This window comes from Urocitellus parryii, chromosome 7, assembly GCF_045843805.1.
Source record: "Urocitellus parryii isolate mUroPar1 chromosome 7, mUroPar1.hap1, whole genome shotgun sequence".
Taxonomy (NCBI): Eukaryota; Metazoa; Chordata; class Mammalia; order Rodentia; family Sciuridae; genus Urocitellus; species Urocitellus parryii.
This window is the reverse complement of record NC_135537.1, coordinates 151,064,977-151,090,206: the sequence shown is the minus strand read 5'-3', so window position 1 is coordinate 151,090,206 and position 25,230 is coordinate 151,064,977. Positions and strand designations below refer to the sequence as shown.

Sequence of the window (25,230 nt, the reverse complement as noted above, 5' to 3'; positions counted from 1 at the left end):
GACTGTGATAGTTTCCCATGAAATTTCTCCATAAATGGCACTGCACATGGATTTGATGAGATTTAACCGTTTTTTCTCCCCCAAATACAAAATTACTACTTTCTGGGAGGATCTCCTAAGTATCTTCATTCAAAATATCTCTGTATACCTGGGATATGGTTCAGTGGCAGACCTCTTGCCTAGCATGCTCAAAGTTGTGGATTCAATCCCCAGCCCGAATCTGTGCTTCTTTATTTTGAATTAAAAAAGACATTCCTTTTATTTATTAATCGCTGCTAAGTCTTCTTTTATTATTTCAACAGGGGGAAAAAAGTGATATAATAGGGCTGGGAATATAGCTTAGTTGGTAGACTGCTTGACTTGCAGTCAAGCAGTCTACCAACTAAGTACAAGGTCCTGGGTTCAATCCCCAGCAACACAAAAATAAAAAATAAAAAGGTGAAGTCACCAGTCATGGTGACACATGCCAGTAATCCCAGCAATTTGGGAGCCTAAGGCAGCAGGATCTGAAATTCAAGACAACCTCAAAAACTTAAGGAGACCCTGTCTCAAAATAAAAATTTTTAAAAAGGGCTGGAGAGCTGGGCACAGTGGCGCACACCTATAATCCCTGCAGCTCAGGAGGCAAAGCCAGCCTCAGCAATAGCAACTCAGTGAGACCCTGTCTCTAAATAAAATACAAAATAGGGCTGGGAATGTGACTCAGTGGTTGAGTGCCCCTGAGTTCAATCCCCAGTACCCACCTCCATCACAAAAAAAAAAAAAAAAAAAAAAAAAAGAATGAAAAGGGCTAGAGATGTAGCTCTCAGTGGTAGAGCACCTTAAGTTCAAGCCTAATACTGCAAAAATATGTAAATAAATAAATAAGAAGCCAGCCAACTATGTTTTGGTGTTTTGTTTTGTTTTGTTTTTCCCCTCAAGCCTCTAAGAACAATTAAGAAAAGCATTCTGTTAATTTGGAGCCTGACAGTCCAGCCACTTCTAGAGAGCTGTTGATACATCACTCTTTGTCATTAGGGATAGCCTCTGTAAGTCCAAAGCTGTTGCAACCAAAGCACATCTTGGTTTTTATAATCCACAGCAGGGTGGGAGGAGGTTCTTTAGCCAGTGGAATCTGAGAACTGAGCAAGTGTAGAGCTGCATACCAAGTGCTGAAAGGTTACTGAGTGAACAGAAGTGGAATGAATGTGTATTTTAAAGGCTGATTGTTCCTATTCAAATGTAAGTTTGAAGGGAAAGAGGCCCAGGCCTTCAGACAGTTTTCCTTTCTGCTACTTGAATAACAACATCTTTGTTCCTCAGGTAACAACTAAAACCAGCAAAGGCCCTCTGGAGCCTCAGATCAAACTTGCTCAGTCTTAATTCTTCAGTAAAGAATATGGATTAAAATATAAGTGTGCTAGGTGATATTTTAAATGCTTCAGAATAAATTGTTTTGAAACACTTTTAGATTTGGGATAATTGTTATTTCATTATAAGCTACTATTACACCATAGTCTGCTAGAAAAAACATGGTCTTTGAAGACTTACAGATCCAGACTTTATACTTTATTCAATTAACCTTGGGCATATCATCTAATCTTTCCAATCATCAGTTTATTCCTGTATAAAATGGGAATAAAAATCCTCTTTTTCAAGGATACTTTGCAGGATAGTGAAGATTGACTGAGAATATGTATGTGAAGGTGCTAAAAAATAAAGGGACATTCAATTGACAATGTTTTCTCCCCACACAACCAACTCTGCCTATGATCATAGTGGATGTGCAGTAAATGTTGCTGATAAAGAAACTTATATTCTTTCAATGTTTAACCTCAATCCAATTATAGCCATTTTCCCTGTTATAAAGAAAAGCAACATAAGTAAAATAAATGTAGAAAACAATATAATGCCAAAGTCAAAGTCTCCAGATGTAGCCTTTCTTTTTTCCTTTTTTATCCCCCCAATGCTGGGGATTGAATCCAGAGTCACACACATGGTGGGCAAGTACTTTTCTACCAGGCTACATCCCCAGCCATTTTTATTGTATTTTGAGACACAGTCTTGCTAAATTCCCCATGCTGGCCTCAAACTTGAAATCTTCCTGTCTCAGCCTCCAGCAGAGATGGAATTACAGGTTTGTACCACCACTCCCAGCTATGATTTATTAACCAAGAGGTAGGAGAAAAAAGAAAGAAAATAATCTGTAGCTACTACAGTTACACTAATTAAAGTTCTTTCGTGTTTTTCACCTTTATCTTTTCTGTTTGGTTTTGGGGACAAGTGGCCAGACCTGGATTATTGGATCAAGTCAGGCCTCGAGCCGAGGATCCTGATAACAGATTCAAGAGTGTGTAAGGTTTGCTGTAATGGTAATTCATTGAACTACATACTTAAGATTGGTGTGCTTTCTATATGTATGTGTTATTCTTCAATAAAAAATGTTTTTAAAAATTTCTCTGCAGAAATTATGCCCAAGTTCAAACAACGAAGAAGAAAGCTAAAAGCCAAAGCCAAAAGATTATTTAAGAAAAAAGAAGCCTCTCACTCCCAGTCCAAGCTACCTACACCTCCCCCTCCACTCCCCTCACCAGAAAGGTAAGACATAATGTGGAGCAGAGAAAATATTGAGACATCTGATCAGTTTAAGATACAAGTACCAGATTTAACAAGCAAAAATATAGAATATGAAGTCGTTTGTATTTCAGCTGAACAGTGAATAATTTTTGGTAAAAGTGTGTCCCATGTAACATTAAGAATTTACTTTTATTAAATTATTCATGCTTCATCTGAAATTAAATTAAATTTTAACTGGACATCTGTATTTTGCATGACAACCACAGTTCTCACTTTCAAGTGAAGTGAGAATCAAAAGAAATTGTGTCCAAATGCACGATAACTATATTCTCTTTTCCAGGTGTACTAAGTGATGAAAGAGGGCCATCGGACAAGAATCTATATCTTAGTTTTGCTAAAGTTTGATCATTTGTTTTCTGGAACTCAAGTTAAATGTCCTCTTAAAAGAAAATCTGAGTTTTAGGAATTGTAGGGTACTGTTTTTCACAGTAACTTATATATTATAAGTTATACTTTTTCTTGTTGTGACTCTCTTTTATTTTATTTTTGGTACTGCTGGGAATTGATCCCAGGGCCTTGCATATGCACACATTCTACCACTGAGGTTACACTGCCAGTCCTATACCTTTCTTTATAGAAGATTTTTTTAAATTTTTTTTTTTTTTGAGAGAGAGCGAGAGAATTTTAACATTTATTTTTTAGTTTTCGGCGGACACAATGTCTTTGTCTGTATGTGGTGCTGAGGATCGAACCCGCCGGGCCTCACGCATGCCAGGCAAGCGCGCTACCGCTTGAGCTACATCCCCAGCCCTATAGAAGATTTTTGAAAACAAACTTTCATAAAGCAATAACTGCAGTGATACCATGTTTGACTCTTTTCTGTCTCTCCTGAATATTGTAAATCTCCTAATTAATTTCTCTATTTTTGCTCTTGTCCCTTCTCCTATGCATGTTCAATGCAGAGGCTGGCTTGGGCCTGTTAAAATCATGTCATATTGCTTCTCTGTTTTAAAGTCTCCAATGAAAGTAAGAGTTTTCTCCAGTCAGTTTATTTTTTCATATGTGTATGTGCTTAGGGAATTCTTTTTCACTTGTTATATAAAATATTCAACTTTTTTTTTTGTTTTTGGTCCCAGGGAATGAACTCAGGTGCTCTCAACCACTGAGCCACATTTCAGCCCTATTTCATATTTATTTAGAGACAGAATCTCACTGAGTTGCTTAGTGCCTCACCATTGCTGAGGATGGCTTTGATCTCGCCATCCTCCTGCATCTGCCTCCAGAGCTGCTGGGATTACAGGTGTTGGCCACTGCACCCTGCTTCAGATTTATAATTTTTTAAATGCATATAACTAAGCTGATTAAGTATTACTGTCAACAGAGTCAAATGTATCTTTTTGCATTTTGAATCTGAAAAAATTTTTATTTTGTAACAAAAATTTTATCTGTATTGCTAACTTGAACTTGTTTATTCCATTAAAATTTTACTAAAATAGCTGGGTGCAGTGGCGCATGCCTGTAATCCCAGAAACTCGGCAGCTGAGTCAAGAGGATCCCAAGTTTAAGTCCAGCCTCAGCAATTTAGTGAGACCCTAAACAACTTAACAAGACCCTGTCTTAAAACAAAAAAAAAAAAAAAAGAAAAGAAAAGAAAAAGAAAAAGAAAGAAAGAAAGACTGGGGATGTAGCTTAATGGTAATGCACCCTTGGATTCAATCCCCAGTACCCCGCCCCCTCCCAAAAAAGAAGGAAAAATACTAAGATATACCTTGAGTTTTGGAATTATGTTTTAGATACAATACTAAAAGCATAGAACATTAAAGAAAACTCTCCAATGTCTTACTTTCTCAGAATAAAAATTAAAATCTGTTATATGACTCACAATGCTTATGTGATCTGACTCTGACCTTATTTCCCAATCCCTTCCCTCTCAGTCTATCTACCCTAGTCATTCTGGCCTCCCTGCTATTCCTTGAACACTTCAGGTGAGCTTCTACTTCAGGGCCTTTGCACTTATTGTTGCCTTTCTCCAGATTGCTCTTCTCTCAAATATTTGATTGCTAGCTTCCTGACTTCATTTTTTCCCCCAAGTCTCCTTCTCACTAAGATTATCACTGACTTTTCTACCTCAAACCCCACCCATCATTTCACATTTTCCCCTTTTGCTTTATTTTGTCTCCTTATATATATATTTATTATTATTATTATTATTTTAATATTTATTTTTTCATTTTCGGAGGACACAACATCTTTGTATGTGGTGCTGAGGATCGAACCCGGGCCACACGCATGCCAGGCGAGCGCGCTACCGCTTGAGCCACATCCCCAGCCCTATATTTATTATTTATTTGTTTAGTTGCTTATTTATTTTTACCTTTCTTCTCCTATGACACATAAACTCCATGAGAGCTTAGAGATTTTGTTTGTTTATTTGTTTGTTTTAATATTTATTTTTTAGGTGTAGTTGGACACAATACCTTTATTTAATTTAATTTATTTTTATGTGGTGCTGAGGATCAAACCCAAGGCCTCACACATGATAGGCGAGTGCTCTACTGCTGAGCTACAACCCCAGCCCAGAATTTTTAATCTATACTGTCCATTACTGAATCTCCAGTGACTATAATATAGTAAATATTTAATAAACATGTAGTGAATGAGTGAATCCCTAAATTCTAGAATTTACTGAAAAGTTTGGCTGTAGAAAGTCCCTGCTCCTGAGTCACATTATTTTTTTTTTTTTTTAATTTTCAATATTTATTTTTTAGTTCTTGGCGGACACAACATCTTTGTTGGTATGTGGTGCTGGGGATCGAACCCGGGCCGCACGCATGCCAGGCAAGCGCGCTACCGCTTGAGCCACATCCCCAGCCCCTCCTGAGTCACATTATAAAACCTGCTTCTTAAGGCTGGGTATGTTGCTCAGTGGTAGATTGCATACTTATTAGTCAGGAATCCCTGGGTTCAATTCCCAGTGCTGAAAAAAAAATATGATAAAAATAAATAAAACCCGTTTCTTGTTTAATTAGAGGCTATTATTCCAACTTAACTTTTATTTTTATTTGTTTGTTTGATTTTGTTTTTCTTGCAGAGTGGTTATTTCTTCAACAGATATACCCATTCCCCATAGTAGAAACTGGCTAAGACCATTTTGGAACTTCAAACTTCCCAACATCAAAGATGCAATAAAGCTTTGGAAAAATAGTGTGTGGTCTATATACAGCTGGTGCCAGAACTGTGTAGCCCAGGTATGGGTTTGACATACCTGTTTTCAAAACATTTGGTGTTTTTATTCATATGGGTATGTGCTTAGGTCAGCTCAACACTCAGATGAAGCTCAAATAAGATGAGTTTATGGGGATCATGATTGCTTTTGCTTCTATATGACATATATTAAACAACTTGCTGTTTCCTTTTTTCCCCTCTTTATTATATTGCTCATAAGATTCAGGATTCTTTACTTATGAATTTCAGGGTTTAGAAGTATTGAAAGATACCATCTTTCCATCCCGAATCTGCCAACGAGAACTTTACAGTCTAAAACAACAATTTTGCATTTTGCAAAATGAATTATGCAAGCTCCAAGAAACATTGAAGGTTGGTATTATCAAATAAAAGACAAATTCGGAATTAGGTAAGGAGGAATTTTATGTCTTTATGATTTTAGTCTTTATGAACAGACTATTCTAATATGAAAAATATTCTGACCATGAGATCTATGATTATCTCAAATATCAGGCACAAAATGCCTAATGGAATACTATTACTAAGGAAGAAGACAAAAATGTATATTGGGAGGCATTTAGCAGTCTCTGCCACACACACAAAACAGAAATGCAAACTGAACTTCAGTGCGTAACATTTTTACCCTATCAAATGTGCAAAACAAATACAAAAAAACAAAATGGTAGGGGGTGTGTTGATGCACACCTGTACTCCCAGCTACTCAGGAAGCTGAGGCAGAAAGATCACAAGTTTCAGGCCAACCTCAGCAACTTAGTGACCCCAAAGCAATTAAGCAAAACCCTGTCTCAAAATATAAAATTAAAAAATGGACTGGGGATGTTGCTCAGTAGCAGAGTGCTCCTGAGTTCAATTCCCATTATTGTGTGGGAGAAAAAAGAATATGGCATTATAATTGGGAATGTAGCTTAATGGCAGAGCACTTTTCTAGCATGTATGACCCCCAGATTCAATCCCAAGTGTCCCCCTCCCCATATACATAAAGAATACAACATTAAAATAAATGTAGAAGTATATGCAAAACAGTGTTTATAGGATGCTTCCATGAATGATTAAAATATACATACTTTTTTGGTGGGGCATGGTAGCAAATACCTATAGTCCCAGCTGCTAGGGAGGCCCAGGTAGCTTGAGCTTAAAAGTTCAAAGGCAGCCTGGGCAACATAGTGTGACCACCATCTCAAAAAATAAATAATGAAAAAAGTTAAAATTAATCAAAATGTCCTTATAAAATATATGTCTAATCATATATGGAAACATATATATGAATTATATACATACTTATATATCTATACATGTATGTAAAGAATGTTTTGAGCTGGGATATAACTCAATTGTAGAGTGCTAGCCTAGCATGTGTTAGGCCCTGCTTTTGACCCAGTAGAAAACAAATTATACACTCAAATTAAGAGAATCTGAAGTTTATTTATTTATTTTTTTTTATTGGTCGTTCATAACATTACATAGTTCTTAATACATCATATTACACGGTTTGATTCAAGTGGATTATGAACTCCCGCTTTTACCCCGTATACAAATTGCTGTATCACATCAGTTACCCTTCCATTGATTGACATATTGCCTTTCTAGTGTCTGATGTATTCTGCTGTCTGTCCTATTGTCTACTATCCCCCCTCCCTTCCCCTCCCCTCCCCTCCCCTTTTCTCTCTCTACCCCTTCTACTATAAATCATGTCTTCCATTTGTATTCTCTTGACTTACCCCTCCTTACCTCTTATATGACATTTTGTATAACCCTGAGGATCGCCTTCCATTTCCATGCAATTTCCCTTCTCACTCCCTTTCCCTCCCACCTCTCATCCCTGTTTACTGTAAATATTCTTCTCAAGCTCTTCGTCCCTACCCTGTCCTTGTTTACACCCCTTATATCAAAGGAGTCATTTGGTATTTGTTTTTTAAAGATTGACTAGCTTCACTTAGCATAATCTGCTCTAATGCCATCCATTTCCCTCCAAGAGAACTGAAGTTTAAGATAAGATATGAGCAGGACATAGAAAAACAAAGGATCAGGTAGTATTGTGAGGCTTGCAAGAGCGGAGTTTCCTTCCCACTCTGGAAGGATTGGGAGGAATAACAGTTTAACAGAACTTGGAGACCCTAAAGGGCTCTTTGGCAGGAGTAAAAGCTTCCCTTGAAACACCCAAGCAGCCTAAAGAGAGCCCCTGTAGAATCTGTCTCCCTTACTCTGATTTTTAGCTACAAAGCTCCATGGTCAGGGATCACTGAGATGGTCTATATTGTAAAGTCTCTCAGGTCCCAGAAAAAGTGAAGGAGCAAACAGAGAATTATTCCACCCCATTATACAAGAAATGGGTGCTGGGTGCAGTTGCACACACCTATAATCCCAAAAGCTCAGGAGGCTGAGGCAGGATGATCATGAATTGAAAGCCAGCCTCAGCAAAAGCGAGGTGCTGAGCAACTCACTGAGACCCTGTCTCTAAATAAAATATAAAATAGGGCTGGGGGTGTGGCTCAGTATTTGAGTGCCCCTGAGTTCAATCCTCCGTACCCAAAAGAAAAGAAAAAAAATAAGAAATTGGTAGTGGTGTTTGTTTTTGTAGAGGGACAGTTTGGTAGCTAAGTCAAAGATAGGAAAGGCCTTTCTTTTTCACTGTATACTCTTGCATCTTCTGAGTTTTGTGCTCTGTGTATGTAATATCTATTTAACAACAAACGTAGAAAATAATTTCTAAAACATAAAATAAAATTAATTGACCAATTGAGCTTTTGGTTCTAGAAGTAACTTTGTTGTTTTGAATTCCTCTGATTTTATAACTTCCTGATTTTATATCAGAACAGTTTGCTGCTGATAACTAGGATGTGAAGTGGTTCAGACCTTTTTTTTTTTTTTCACTGTGGTGCTAGGACCTAAACCAGGGTCTTGTACATGGTAAGCAAGCTCTCTATCACTGAGCTACACCCCAAATCTCTCTTATAAATACTCAAGAGTGGTTTTGAATTTCCTGACTGATGCATGCAGAAAAAAAAAAAAACTATAAATATCCATTCCAAATCCCCCTAAGTGACACCTCTGTTCTCAGTAATTCAACATTGTGCTCGTTGATCTGGAAGGAAGCTTCTGGGATTCCACCTCTGCTCCCCAGAATTTACACTTCAAGGTGAACTAGCCAAAGGAGGGAAAGGCAAAGTTTCCTCAACTGTAACATTGGAATGATACAATTTGTAGGGAGCTAAGTGGATGAGGACCTCCAAAAAGATAATGTTCAGGTCCTAATTCCTAGAACCTATAAATATTACCTTATTTGGGAAAAAGGATTTTAAGATGAGACATTCCTGAATTATCTGGGTGGACCCTAAATCTAGTGATAACTGTCCTTGAAAGAGAGATACACAAGAGAATTCATACAGAGACAAGCAGGTGACCATAGAAACAAGAGATTGGAGTATTGCAGTGACAAGCCAAAGAATATTGACAGCTGCCTTTAACTGGAAAAGGCAAGGAAGGGGTTCTTTAGAGCCTTGAGAGGGAGCACAGCTCAGTTGACCCTTTTGATTTCAGACTTCCAGCCTGCAGCATTGTGAGACAATAGAGTTTGATTGTTTTAAGCCACCAAGTTTGTGATAATTTATAGTAGCCACAAAAAAATAATATATCACCTTATTTAATAGGGTCACTGTTATTTGTTATTTGCTAGGGTTGGCATAATAAAATACCACAGATCGTTTATACAACAGAAATTTGTTTTCTCACAGTTCTGGAAGCAAGAAGTATGAGATCAAGGGGTCAGCAAGGTTTTCTTCTGAAGAACCTCTGTTGGCTTATAGATGGCTGCCTCTCACTGTGTTCTCACATGATCTTTCCTGTCTGAGTACATTTCAGGTGTCATTTCCTTTTGTCCTAGGAATAACTGTTACATAGGATTAAGATTCACCCTAAATGTCTCATTTTTAATTTCACTATCTCTTATTTTTTAAAATTTTTTATTTGTCCTTTTTAGTTATACACGATGGTAGAGTGTATTTTGACATATCATACATACATGGAGCATAACTTCCCATTTTTACAGCTGTACATGAGGTGGAGTTACACTGGTTTGTGTGTCCATTTATGAACATTAGAAAGTTATGTTTGTTCAATATCTTTCCCATTCCTACCACCATCTCTTTGAAAGCCATATGTCCAAATAAATCACATTTTGTAGTACTAGATTTTAAGACCTCCACATGAATTTTGGCCCATAATTCAACCCAAAACAGTCATATTCCAGCTTTTTATCACCCTTTTTTTTGGGGGGGGTGGTGGTGGGGATTGAACTCAGGGCACTCAACCACTGAGCTACATCCCCAGCTATTTTTCTTTTTTTTTTTTTTTCTTTTTTTAAAATATTTATTTTTTAGTTGTAGTTGGACACAATACCTTTATTTTATTTATTTTTTATGTGGTGCTGAGGGTCGAACCCAGGGCCTTGCATGTGCTGGGCAAACGCTCTATCTCTAAGCCACAACCCCAGCCCTTCCCCAGCCCTTTTTTGTGTTTTATTTTAAAGACAGGGTCTCACTGAGTTGCTTAGAGCCTCATGGTTGCTGAGGCTGGCTTTGCACTAGCGATCCACCTGCCTCAGCCTCCTGAGCTACTGGGATTACAGGCGAGCGCCACCATGCTCAGCGCCTTTTACCCTTTTACCAGTACTTTGAATGTACTATATTCTTCTGATTAAGTATTTTCCTCTCTGGGATGAACTCCCCCTATCATCTCCCTCCATCTGGAAAGTCTTAATTCATTCTTTTTTTTTTTTTTTTTTTTTTTTTAAAGAGAGAGTGAGAGAGGAGAGAGAGAGAGAGAGAATTTTTAATATTTATTATTTAGTTCTCGGCGGACACAACATCTTTGTTGGTATGTGGTGCTGAGGATCGAACCCGGGCCGCACGCATGCCAGGCGAGCGCGTTACCACTTGAGCCACATCCCCAGCCCCCTTAATTCATTCTTTGGTGACTAATTATCATTCCCCAAGACTAGCTGTTCAATCTCAGAGCACACTTCATTGTTCTTCCTTTAAGTGTTATTTTGTATGGTTTTAAGTGTGTCTATGTACATTTAATGTCTGTCTGCGAGGTCACAGACAGGGCTCCCACCGTACTCAGTGCCTAGCATATATCACATACAAAATGAATGAAGAAATGAAATGAAGAAAGTTATGACAATTGAGAAAATGGTACATTGAGAAAGCATTCATTATTTTTTAGCTATTATTTTAATGACTTTCTGCCACAAGAATCAAATTAACGTATTATGCATTTGCCAAATGTAACGTCTTCTTCCAGATTGTCTCAGAAAATTCTTGTCCAAGCTGTGGTCAAACGTGTTACAGGAGTGGTAAACTTACAAAGGAGCCTGCCAGTGATGTAATCACCTTGGAGGAATCCCCAGCTATACCTCCTCCCACACTGCCGCAGCTGGCCAGCCATCCTCCTCCACCTCTGCCTCCACCTCCTCCTCCTCCACCTCCTCCTCTGCCTCCTCCGCCACCCCCACTAGCACCTTTGCTGCTCAGAAAATCTGGCCTCACTCAAGCACTTCAGGTAGGAAGTAATCTAGTCATGGTGAGTTTTGGTCAGCATGTAATATAGGAGTAAAGCCTCGGTGGCCTTTTAAGGCTGAGCTAAATGCTTAAACCGAAGGTTATAGTTGTTCTGACTCCATATCTTCACTATGTTAAATAGTTTATTTGTTTTGGAGACTGGGTCTTACTGTGTTGACCAAACTGGTCTTGAACTTATGGACTCAAGCAATTTTGCCTCAAACCTTTTGAGTAGCTGGGACTACCCACCATCATGCCAGCTAATGAATTTTTTTTTCCAATATATTTTTTTTTTGGTTGTAGATGGACTCAATACTTTTATTTTATTTATTTATTTTTATGTGGTGCTAAGGCTCAAACCCAGTGCCTCACAGATGCTAGGCCAGCACTGAGTCACAACCCCAGCCCTAGCCCCAGCCCTTTTTAAAAATTATTTTATTTTGAGACAAGTTCTCACCAAATTGCCAAGAGTGATCTCAAACTTGTGATCCTACTCTCTCGGCCTCCAGAAAAGCTGGGATTATAGGTGTATACCACCACATCTGGCTAATTCCTTACACTTCTATGAATATTTTTCAAATTAGCATCCTTAAGTACTGAAAATAGGATCATTCTTGCTTAAGTGGAAAGAATTTGATAGGTTCCTAGGGTAAATGAGAGGTAACTTTTATCTTTTTTTTTTCTTTTTTCTTTTTGATACTGAGCTACATCCTCAGCCCATTTAATTAATTTATTTATTTTATTTTGAGACAGGGTCTCCCTAAGTTGTTTAGGGCCCTGCTAAGTTGCTGGGGTTTGCCTCAAATTGCAATCCTTCTGCCTTAGTCTCTGGAGTCTCTGGAAGTAAAAACGTGTACCACAGTGCTGGGCTTAACTCTGAATCTTGGAAATCTGGACTTGAATTTACATTTCACTAGATATTCTGATTCTAATTTAAATTCTATCTTCATGTATTTAAAGACTGGACCATTAAAAAAAGATGGACCTTTGCAGATAACAGTTAAAGATCTTCTGACTGTGAAATTAAAAAAGACACAGAATATTGATGAAAGGAAGAAGGTAAGGTAGCATTGACCATATACATGGTCTTTCTCCTTTCAACCTGGTTGTCCCTGTATGGAAAATAATCATGTGCCCTATCTGTAGAAGTTATTTCAAATTAAATATGTGCTGTTTTAGTACATTTGAATCTAAAACAAAATGTATAGATCTCAAATTTATTTAATTAGACAGTTTTATCACCAACCATTAATCCCAAAAGGTAGACATACTTTGAAGCTTTGGAATAAAAATTGAGCAGAGAAGTGGGTATGTCTTGGCACTTAGATAAATGGTGTTTAAGCATGTTTACATTTTGAATTACATTTGAAAATATGTATTTAATAAAGTCTCATTTTATGATTAAAGCTTGTACCATCACCAAAGGCTCGGAATCCACTGGTTACTGTCTCTGACTTGCAGCGTGTTACCCTGAAACCGAACTCCAAAGCATTATCAACTCGAGTTACAAATGTTCTAATGTAAGGAACTACATACACAGCATTATACTCTATGGCTACTTAAAAGTTTTTGTTTTTTTTTTTTGGTGGGGGAGGCAGGTACTGGGGATTGAACCTAGGGGACACTTTCCCACTGAGCCACATCTTCAACCCATTTTTTTTATTCTGAGACAGGGTCTTGCTAAGTTGCTTAGGGCCTCAATAAATGGCTAAGGCTGGTCTTGAATTTGCAATCCTCCTGCCCCAGCTTCCTGAGTCACTGGATTACAGGCATGTGCCACCACTCTTGGCTTAAAAGTGATTTTTTAAAAATATTTTTTAGTTGTTGATGGACCTTTTATTTATTTATTTATTTATTTGTTTGTTTATTTGTTTATATGTGATGCTGAGAATTGAACCCAGTGCCTCACATTTGCTAGGCAAGCACTGTACCACAGGAAAAACCTCACTTTGAGTCTTTCAACTCCTGTCTTATTAATGATACTATCATTGGAGATAGCTGCTGTTAACATGCTAATATACTGTTTTATCATTCTAGCCCCCGCTTTTGTCTTTATTTATTTATTTATTTATTTATATTATTATTTTTTTTTAATGTAGTTGTAGTTGAACACAATAACTGTTTATTTATATGTGGTGCTGAGGATCAAATCCAGGACCTTGCATGTGCGAGGCAAGCGCTCTACCGCTGAGCCACAACCCTAGCCCCATAAATTTTATTTATTTTATTCATTTTAGTTGTTGACAAACCTTTATTTTTTATTTATATATGGTGCTGAGAATCAAACCTAGTGCCTCACACATTCAAGGCAAGTGCTCTACCACTGAGCCACAACCCAAGTACCTTTTTTTTTTTTTGTCTTTTTTTCTGGATATACACTACTCTATTGCCTCCATTTCAAGATACCATTACAAAATATATCATTAATTGAATGACAGATTTGGGGAGTTGGGGAAGTAGCTAGTTGTAAAGCACTTGTATAGTATGTGTGAAGTTCTAGGTTCCATCCCCAGAAAAACTATCAAGAAATTTTAAAACAAACTGATTTCAGAAATAATAAAATATAAAAATTAGCATATCTAGAATCAAGAAAACAGAAGACCCACACCTATAATCCTAGTAACTCAGGAGTCTGAGACAGAATTGCAAATTTGAGACCAGCACCAACAATTTAGGGAGGCCCTATTCAATTATAGGAGGCCCCTGTCTCAGAATTTTTTTTAAAAAGGGGAGGGGATTGAGGGGAGGCTAGAGGTTTGATTCAGTGGTTAAGTGCCCCAGTACCCGCCCCCCAAAAAAGGGATGTGTATGTGTACTGAATATAATCATATTATAGATATAGTTACAGCTTTTCCCACTTAAGATGTCATATTATTAAAAACTAGCTTAAGGTCTAGGGATATAGCTCAGTGATAGAGTACTTGCCTTGCATGTGCAAGGCCCTGGGTTCAATCCCCAGTACCACAAAAAAAAAATCGAATAATAATAAAAATAATATTAAAATATCATTTTGACTTCTTCAAACTATGTAGTTCATTATATGTAAATTTCATACATAAAACTCTGTTTAAAGACATTTAGGTTGGGGGCTGGGGATGTGGCTCAAGCGGTAGTGAGCTCGCCTGCCCGGTTTCCATCCTCAGCACCACATACAAACAAAGATGTTCTGTCTGCCGAAAACTAAAATGTAAATAAAATATTTTAAAAAATGACATTTAGGTTGTTTGTGAGGTTATTTTTTAAAAATATTTTTGGTTGTTGATGGACATTTATTTTATTTATTAATTTATATGTGGTGCTGAGAATCGAACCCAGTGCCTCACACATGCTAGGCAAGCACTCTACCACTGAGCCACAACCTCAGCCCTGTGAGTTTATTTTGTTCTTGTTTTGGTTTGGTTTTGGTTTTGGCCAGTACTGGGGATTGAAGCCAGGGCCTCATGCATGTAAGGCAAGCACTTTATTACTCAGCTACTTCCCTACTCCTTTTTACTTTTTTCCCCTTTGAGATAGGATCTTGCTAAATTGCCTAGGCTGGCCTTGAACTTGTAATCTTTCTACCTCAACCTCCCAAGTATCAGGGATTATAAGTGTACATTACCACTTCTGACTATGCTTTCTAATTTCTCTAATTCTTCAGTGAACATTTTTGTCCATAACTTGTATGCATAGTTGAATTTTTCCCTAGGATGGATTCTTATAGATGTAGTTACTGGGTCAAGAAGTATTACTGGGAAATGGGGCTATAGCTCAGTGATAGAGCTCTTGAATAGTATGTATGAGGATCTGGGTTCAAATCTCTGTACCCGCCACCCGCCCCCTATCCCCACCCCCCAAAAAGTGTTACTTATTAAAATGGCTACATGTTATCACCTTACACTGTCATTAGCATATACTGCTGTTTTGTTTTGTTTTGTTTTATGGTACTTGGGATTGAATCCAGGACCTTGCTGCTCTTTTCATTATCCAGTATGTCCTTGAACTTCCTGTTTTAGCTTCCCAGGTGGCTGGGATTACAGGCGTGTGACTCTACTGCTGTTTTTTTTTGTTGTTTTTTCGTAATGAGAACTGAATCAAGGGGTGTTTAACCACTCAGACACATTCCCAATCATTTTTCTTTTTTGTTTTGAGACAGAGTCTCACTAAGTTGCTGAGGCTGACCTCAAATTTGGTGATCCTCCAGCCTCAATTTCCTGAGCTGTTGGGTTTACAGGAGCATGCCACTATGTCCAGCTCTATTGCTGTTTTTTAATGTAGCAAATAGAATTCCTTTCTAGGTTGCCTATAAAAATTTCTTCTTTGCTTTAGGAAAAGTGATAAAATCTGTCAAGTTCTAATGTTTTATATATTTATTTTATCAGTACTCCTGGTAAAAGCCAGATAGATCTGCGGAAACTGCTTAGAAAAGTTGATGTAGAAAGGTAATGCATTCTTTATGCTTTCTAAATCCATTTGAAAAATGTATATAAAGCACAGCTCCTAATATTTTCAATACCTTTGTAGAAGCCCAGGTGGAACCCCTCTAACCAATAAAGAAAATATGGAAACAGGAACTGGACTGACCCCAGTGATGACCCGGGCATTGAGGAGAAAGTTTCAGGTAAGCCTTTAAGGAAAAAAATAACAAACAGCTGGGGATATACTATGCTCAGTGGTAGACTGCTTCCCTAGCATGCATGAAGCCCTAGGTTCAATCCCCAGCACTAATAATCATAATCATAATTATAATTCATTTATAATCACAATATATAAAGTACCCTTTTTATTTTTTTTTTAATATTTTTTTTTAGTTGTAGTTGGACAAAGTATCTCTATTTATTTATTTTTATGTGGTGCTGCGGATCGAACCCAGGGCCTTGCACATGCTAAGTGAGCGCCATACCGCTGAGCCACAACCCCAGCCCAACAATTTTTTAATATATATATATTTTTTTAGTTGTTGATGGACCTCTTTTTTTTTATTTAAAAAAAATTTTTTTAAGGTGTTGAAACATGGGCTGGGGATGTGGCTCAAGTGGTAGCGCGCTCTCCTGGCATGCGTGCAGCCTGGGTTCGATCCTCAGCACCACATACAAAGATGTTGTGTCTGCCGAAAACTAAAAAAATAAATAAATATTTAAAAATTCTCTCTCTCTTTCTCTCTCTCTCTCTCTCTCTCTCTCTCTCTCTCTCTCTCAAATAAATAAATAAATAAATAAATAAATAAGGTGTTGAAACTTATTTATTTAAATAATTTCAACTTATTTATTTATATGAGGGGCTGAGAATTGAACCCAGTGCCTCACACATGCTAGGCAAGTGCTCTACCACTGAGCCATATCCCCAGTCCCTAAAGAACCATTTTTACATTTCTTTTTCTTTTCTTTCTTTCTTTTTCTTTTTTGCAATACTAGGGATATAACCCAGGACCTTGAGCATGCTAGGCAAGTGCTATACCACTAAGGTATATCCCCAACCCTAAAGTAATGATAATTGTTGTGGTATCTTATGCTTTGCTAAGCATTTTAAAATATAAGCTGCATAAAATTCTTTGAGGACGAAAAGAAAAAAGATTCTGTGAGATGTAGCCAGATTTATCTTCTACTCTGTCAATGAATGCCTGATTATACCAGCTCTTTACTAAGTATCAGGTACTTCCTATAAGCCAAGCACTGTACTGGAGTACTGGGGCGATAGGATAAGCAAAAGCAGACACAGACTGGCTGTCTTGGAGTTTTCAGGCTAGTGAGAAAAAAAATAAACATTAATCAAATAATCCCATATTTATATAATTGTGTACAACAATAAATGTCATGAAAGAAAGGATCTATGTTCCGTGGGAACCAGTAGAAGAACCTGATCTAGAATGGATGATCTAGGAAGGATTCCTTAGGAAGTGATGATGCTTGAGGTGAGAGTTGAAGGATGCAGAAGTATTAACCAGGAACGGGTGGGCTTACCATGAATGTCAGAAAGGAGAAAGGTCTGGGCTCAGAGAATTGCATGCATATGGGTCCCATGGGTGACAGGATCATGTCCTATCCAAGGAACTAAAAACTATCCACTGTGACTATAACACATAGAAAGATTCTGAAAAATTGGGAAAAGACAAGAATGGAGATGTAGATGGGAGTCACACCATGCAGGATTGACAGATAAGGGTTTGACAGTTTTCATCCTTGTCAGCTATATGTATGACCCACACACCAAAATAAAAACAAACAAAAAAATCAGTGCCTTGGGCTGGGGTTGTGGCTCAGTGATAGAGTGCTTGCCTAGCATGCATGAGGCACTGGGTTCCATCCTCAGCACCACATAAAACTTAAGAATAAATATTTAAAAAAAAAAATCAGTACCTTGGCTGGGAATATAGCTCATTGGTAAAGTGCTTGACTAGTACGCATGAGGCCCTGGTTTTGATTTCAAGCACCACATACACAGAAAAAGAATCAGTGTCTTTTGTGGGACAATTGTTATAAAACAAAGTTTATTCTGTAATATTTTATCATAATGAATTGTATCTCTTTGGTAAAAATACACTTTGTAAATATTTTAATTATCAGATGAGATACAAAATCTAGACATTTATAAGTTGTATTTTTGTTGTTTTGGTTTTTGGTACTGGGTATTGAACCCAGGGACGTTTTACCAATGAGCTACAACCTCCATCCCTTTTTATTTTTTTATTTTGAGACAGGGTCTTGTTAAGTTGCTTAGGGCCTTGCTAAGTTGCTCAAGCTGGCCTGGAACTTGCAATCCTCCTACCTTAGCCTCGCAAGTCACTGAGATTACAGATGTGCACCACTGTGCCCAGCTGTAAGTTTGTTTTGTTTTGTTTTGTTTTTTGGGTACCAGGGATTGAACTCAGGGATACTCCATCACTGAGCCACATCCACAGCCCTATTTTGTATTTTATTTAGAGACAAGGTTGCTTAGGGCCTCACTTTTGCTGAGGCTGGCTTTGAACTCAAACTAGCAATTGGTTTACCTCTTGCTAATCAACTTAGTTCTTCTGGGCACTCCATGGCCTTCATTGGAGATGTGGCCCACATTCCCTTCTCCATGTAGAGCATCTAGTAGGGGTCTACCCTATATCACAGCATTCAAAAATTATGAGGGAAAGCCAGCTGCAGAGGCACACCACTATAATCCCAGCAGCTCGGGAGGCTGAGGCAGTGGATCATAAGTTCAAAGCCAGCCTCAACAACTTAGCGAGGCCCTAAGCAACTCAGTGAGACAAAATAGGGCTGGGGATGTGTCTCAGTAGTTGAGTACCCCTGAGTTCAGTCCCTGGTACCAAAAACAAAAATTATGAGGGGAGGTGGGACAGGAGGATCACAAGTTCAAAGCCAGCCTTAGCAACTTAGCAAGGCCCTAAGCAACTCAGTGAGACCCTGTCTCAAAATAAAAAATAATAGGGCCTGGGGATATAGCTCAGTTAGTAGAATGCTTGCCTTGTATGCACAAAGCCCTGGGTTCAATCCCCAGCACCACCAAAAAATAAATAAATAAATAAATAAATAAATATAAAAATAAATAAAAATAATAAAGGGCTGGGGATGTAGCTCAGTGGTTAAGTGCCCCTGGGTTCAATCCCTGTTACTAAAAAATATTAAAATTAAGTTATACTCCATGTATGTATAATGTGTCAAAATATACTCTTATTTTGTATATCTAAAAAGAACAAATAAAACAATTTTTCAAAAATAAAAAAAAATACATTATGAGGGGAAGGGGCAAAGAGAAAAGGACTTAACCCCTTCCTTTCTCTGTTTAGTTATGGGATGCTTCATGCCTCTGCCTTACCCAATAACTAATACAATATGTCAGGAACTATGGAAACAAAATTATATAATAATAATAAACTCATATATTAGGCAACAACAATAAAATCACAGATAAGACCTATGCCATATGTAGTGCTACCAAAAATCCACTTAGTAGGCAGATGCCTCATAAATATTACTGTAAAATATAGAATGACTTTTCCTACCCAGCCCTTAGATTCCTTTTTCTTTTAACTCTGAAGCAACGCTATCAGTTATGTTTTGCTTTTGACTACCAGTAACAATAATTTGATCACAGTGGCTTAATCAGATAAGGATTTGTTTTTCTTAGTATTCTTTTAGGAAGTAGGAAGTCCACACTTAATACAGCAGATTCATCATGTCATCCCTGCTCTTCAATCCTTAATGTGTGTGTTTTGGTGTTTGTTTGTTTGTTTGTGGTGCTGGGGATTGAACCCAGGGCCTTAGGCTTGCAAGGCAAGCATTCTGCCAACAGAGCTATATCCCCAGCCCAATGTGTGTTTTTTAACCTTGTGGTTCAGAATGGCTAGAGTCTCATGTCCACATTTCAGGCTAGAGAAGGAGAAAGGCCCAGATCAGAAAGGTGTACTAAGCTATTCTCATCACTTTGAAGAGGCCTTATCCAAGAACTTTTATGGTTATATCAAAAAGCTGGGAAAGACTGGTTTTAGAATTTGGATGTAATGCTGCCCTGCAAAAACAACAACAAACAAACAGAACAACAATAAAACTGGGTTTTGTTAGTGAGGAAGAAGAGTTATGTTGGGCTACAGGAACATAATTCACATTATAATTATAATTTTTTTTTTTTAATAGCTGGCTCACCCTAGAAGCCCGACTCAAACTCTGCCACTTTCTACAAGCAGCTTTGATGAACAAAATTGATACCAACTCTGCCAACTCCATGTGGTGACCCATAAAGTATACAGATAAAGTTACCCAAATCTTTTTTAATGTAGTTAAATATGTGTAAATATACTAATGTAATTCCATTTTCAGAAAATACAGTATGTGTGGAGACTACACATACAATGGTATAAAGTATTTGGATATTTCCTAGTTTGCATGATGGTTAGAGAACCAGATGGGAAAATGCAGTCTTCAAAGTGGTGTTTATCCTGCAATTGTCCAATTTAGGTTAGAGAGGTTGTTCACATTTAACTAGTTAACTCAAGTTTATACTGTATAGTTTTAGTTATAAAATTAAGAAAATAAGTATGGTTCTTGTTCATCCTGTTTATTTGTGGCAACTGAAAAGTATTTCAGCCTGTAAGGTTCATACATTTATTGCTACAAACTTGATCTATAAAAAAAAAAAAAAAAAAAAAACCTTCTGGGTTTCTTTCTTCTTCTTTTTTTTTTATTTATTTTTTATTTTTTGATACCAGGGATTGAACCCAGAGGTGCTTAACCACTGAGCCACATCCCTAGTCCTTTTTATTTTCTATTAAAAAAAAAAAAAAATATATATATATATATATATATATATATATATATATATGTTGTAAACGGGCACAACAGCTTTATTTTGTTTATTTAGGTTTTTTGTTTGTTTGTTTGTTTGTTTGTTTTTTTAATGTGATGCTGGGGATGGAACCCAGTGCCTCACACATGCTATGCAAGTGCTGTACCATTGAGCCACAACCCCAGCCTTTTATTTTCTACTTTGACACAGGGTATCACTAAATTGCTGAGGCTGACCTTGAACTTGGAAAATTTCTGCTTCAAGCTCCCAAACCACTGGAATTATAGGCATGTGCCATTGTGCCCAGCTCCAGATTTTATTTCTACAGACACAAAAGAGACCATCTCCCATCCAAAGACAACTATTTTCCAAAAGAATGTGAAGCAAAACACCCAATGTGACCTTAAATATTAGAGTATTTCACTGGGCTTTATAGCACACACATAATTCCAGCAGTTTGGGAGGCTAAGGCAGGAGAATTGAAGTTTGAGGCAGCCTCTGCAACTTACCAAGTCCCTCTCTCAAAATAAAAAAAATAAAAAATAAAAAGAACTGAGGATGTAGCCCCATGGTAAAGCATCCTTGGATTCAATCCTCAGTTCAAGAACATAAAAAAAAATAAAAAATAAAATTAGGGCTGGGACTGTAGGTCAGTGGCAGAGCATAAAAATAAACAAAATAAAGGCATTCTGTCTATCTACAACTATAGAAAATTTTTTAAAAATAGAATGTATCATTTATAGCACCTTAGGTAGGTAGTTCTAACTAACACACAGAAATCTGAGGTATTCCTTATTTTTGTTTTTGTTTCTTTTCTTGGTGCTGGAGATTGAACACAGCATCTTACACTTATTAAGCATGTTGTCTACCACTGAGCTACATCCCCAGTCCTTCTATTCCTTGCTTTTATATCTGCTGTCTGCTTATGTATGTAACTATACTTTTTTTTTTTTAATGTGTGTGTGTGTGTGGTACTAGGGATTGAACCCAGGGCCTTGTTTATGTGAGGCAAGCACTCTACCAACTGAGCTATATCCCCAGCCCATATGTATATAACTAAATAAAAATTTCATGAAACTTCAACATAAAAAAAAAATAAAGAAAACTTCACTGTGAATCTTCAGCTTTCCACAATATCCTGCAAAGGATTCTTTGATATCCCTGTCCCTGGTTCCCTGTCCTCACTAGTTTGTGTATTCAATAGTAGTAATAATGCACACCCCACTGTTTTTGTTTTCCTTTCTTTCTTTCCAGGCTAGAGTTGTCAGATTTGGCAAAGAGGAATGCAAGAAACTCTAGGCTGGAAATGTAGTTCGGAAGTAGATGGTTGCCAGGCAACCAGGTGAGGCCCTGGGTTCAATCCACAGCACTGAAAAACTAAAACTTTTTTTTTTTTATTCATCATTTATCTAAAATTCACATTTAATTGAGCATCTTACATTTTACTTAGCAATCTTATTAGTCATTTCCATGCAAAGTTGTAGAGTATATCTGGGAGCTCCCAGTTTGCCAGATATGTCTGCTGTAGCTTCAGCCAGGATTCCCATCACATATGTGCTAAGTATCATGGAACAGAGAATTCTCATTATGGTGGATTTGACTAAAGGCACAAAGGCACAGGATTAGCTTTTTTTTTTTTTCTTCCCCCTGTTCTGGGGATCAAACCCAGGGTCTTATACAGGGTAGGCACTCTATACTGAGCTACATCTGCAGCCCCAGGAATACCTTTGATGCTGATATCCTCCTCTGTAGATCCCCCTCATCCATAAGAAACAAGGATTTCAGATCTTCTCTGAACTTTCTAGTCTGACAGTAAGCAGCTATGGAAAAGATATCCTTGATTAATTTAGCAATTTCCCAGAAATGCCTCTATTTCCCCAGAAAAAATATTGCTTTGAAACGCCAAATAAGAGTGTTAGAAAGTCACCAGACTGGAAAGCTGACCTGGGGACAATTTTTAGCACTTAAGAGGCAGTTCTCTGTTTATGAGACCTACATTCGTGTTTAAAGAACATTTATAAATTAAAACAGATAGTAAAGAGATAGCTATTTCTAGGAAAAGTTTTTTGGTTTTGTTTTGTTTTTGGTACTGGTGATTGAACCCAGCATGCTTTACCACTGAGCTACATCCTTAGTCATTATTTTTTTTTAATTTTTTATTTTGAGACAGGGTCTTGTTGAGTCACTGAGGGTCTCACTATGTTGCTTGAGACTGGCCTTGAACTTGAAATCCTCCTCCCCTAGCCTCCCAAGAGTAAAATTTTTTTGTTTGTTTGTTTTAAATTTATTTTTTAGTTGTAATTAGACACAGTACCTTTTTTTATTTTTTTATTTTTATGTGCTGCTGAGGATCGAACCCAAGGCTTCGCACGTGCTAGGTGAGCGCTCTACTGCTGAGCCACAACCCCAGCCCCAAGAGTAAAAGTTGTTTTTTTTTTAATTTTTTTCTAAATATGTTAGCGACTTTTATATTGTATGAAATTAAGCAAGGGCTGGGAGTTGTGGCTCAGTGATAGAGCTCTTGCCTAGCATATGTGAGGCACTGGGTTGGATCCTCAGCAGCACATAAAATAAATAAGTTAAGTAAAATAAAGGTATCATGTCCATCTACAATTAAAAAGTGTATAAACAAATAAAGAAAATAATGACTGAGAAAAAAAGTAGCTGAGTATTTGTTAACAACATAATATTTTATGGGGCACTTATGTTTATAGTACCAATAAACTACCATATACTGTATTGGTGTAACTAAGTGATTTGATTATTCTTGTGGGATAAAAGTTCATAAGAAAACTGCATTAGAAATCAATAGATAAACATTTGCAAAGCTGCTATTGCTATTGTACCAGTATTAAAATATGCCCTATGTTGCATCTTTTAGTAATTTTTATGACAGATTTTATATTGTAACTATTTGAGTATTATATAAATGATATGGCTTCATTAAACTTTGCTTCTCATATGCTTCCAATGTTCATTTTGACACTGAATGGTAGAGAATGTAAACAACCAAGCTGCATTTAGTTATATTTTTAAATAAAAATCAATAAAACCTTTGGTATTTTTCTTTTTACCTTTTTTTAACTAGAAATATAACACATAAAGTTAATAAAACATAGATACATAAATTAACAAATTATAAAGTAAAGACTTCTGTAAACACTGAGAATTAGACATTATAAAAATCTTTAGAAGTGCTGTCTGTGTCCCACTCCCACTGTTATCCCTTTCCTCACTGATAACCACTGACCTGCTATTACAAAAAGTAGTTCCTGGCTTTTACTTTCTAAGTATGCATCCCTAAATACTATGGTTTATTTTGCTTAGATTGGGACTCCATGTAAATCAATGATATGACAATATTGTTTTCTTTCTGGCTTCTTTCATTAGTATTTTTTTTTTTTTTTTTTTGGTGGAGGGGGAAGGAGAGTCCTAGGTATTTTTTTTTTTAAAGAGAGAGGGAGAGAGAGAGAGAGAGAATTTTAATATTTATTTTTTAGTTATGGGTGGACACAACATCTTTGTTTATATGTGGTGCTGGGGATCGAACCCGGGCCGCACGCATGCCAGGCAAGCGCGCTACCGCTTGAGCCACATCCCCAGCCCGAGTCCTAGGTACTGAACCCACGGTTGCTTAACCACTGAGCCATATCCCCAGCTCTTTTTGTATTTTATTTTTGAGATAGGGTGTCACTAAGTTGCTCAGGGCCTTGCTTAATTGCTGAGACTGATTTTGAACTTGGGAACCTCCTGCCTCAGCCTCCTGAGTTGTTGAGATTACAAGCATGCACCACCAGGCATAGCTCATTAGCATTTATTCTTAAGATTTATGGGGCTGGGGATGTGGCTCCAGGGGTGGCGTGTGCCTGGCATGCATGTGGCCCGGTTTGGTCCTCAGCACCGCATGCAGACAGGGATGTTGTGTCCGCCGATAGCTAGAGGATGAATATTGAAATTCTCTCTCAAAAAAAAAAAAAAAAAAAAGATTTAACCATGTGGGGCTGAGAATATAGCTCAGTGGTAGAGTGCTTGCATTCAAAAGTCCCTGGGTTTCATTCCCAATACCACCCACATGTGCACACACACACAAATTAACCATATAACCATTATAGTGCTAGAAGTCATTTATTTTGCTACCTGAAAATATTTAATTTATTCTATTGTTAATGAACATTAGACTAGTTTAGAGTTTTTACTATTATGAATCACATATGCCATTATGAATGTTCTTGAACATGTACGTATGTACAAGTGTTATTCTAGTATAGCTATCAAGGGATGAAACTGCTAGATTATAAAGTGTACATATTTTTCATTTTTTTAGATACTTCCAAACTGGTTTCCCAAGTGGTAGTACTAACCCACAGTCTTTTCAGTAAAGTGTGAGACTTTCTGTTGCTCCTATTTTCTTTAAGAGTGTCTTAACTATCTTATTTACTTGGGAAAACCTGTATATATTCGTGTGTGTAGTTAATATACTATATACTACATTTTTGCTGGATTTATAAATCAAATAATTTTAAAATGATCTTATGTGAACAAGTCACATACTGAACATCTCGAATAATCTACAAGGTGAGAATCACAACTTAATTTATTTGAATAAACATACAGAATT

The 25,230-nt window shown here is 37.2% G+C and overlaps 1 protein-coding gene across 1 annotated transcript; it reads left to right on the top strand.

Moving 5' to 3' along the window:
* The first annotated feature begins 2,449 nt into the window (after positions 1 to 2,449).
* On the top strand, positions 2,450 to 20,032 carry Prr11 (proline rich 11). The gene is made up of 9 exons (XM_026407366.2): positions 2,450 to 2,577; positions 5,648 to 5,804; positions 6,031 to 6,153; positions 11,104 to 11,361; positions 12,321 to 12,419; positions 12,768 to 12,880; positions 15,722 to 15,781; positions 15,864 to 15,960; positions 19,964 to 20,032. Exons 1-9 carry the CDS (start codon positions 2,450 to 2,452, stop codon positions 20,030 to 20,032), a joined length of 1,104 nt encoding a protein of 367 aa, XP_026263151.1.
* The last annotated feature ends 5,198 nt before the right edge of the window (positions 20,033 to 25,230 follow it).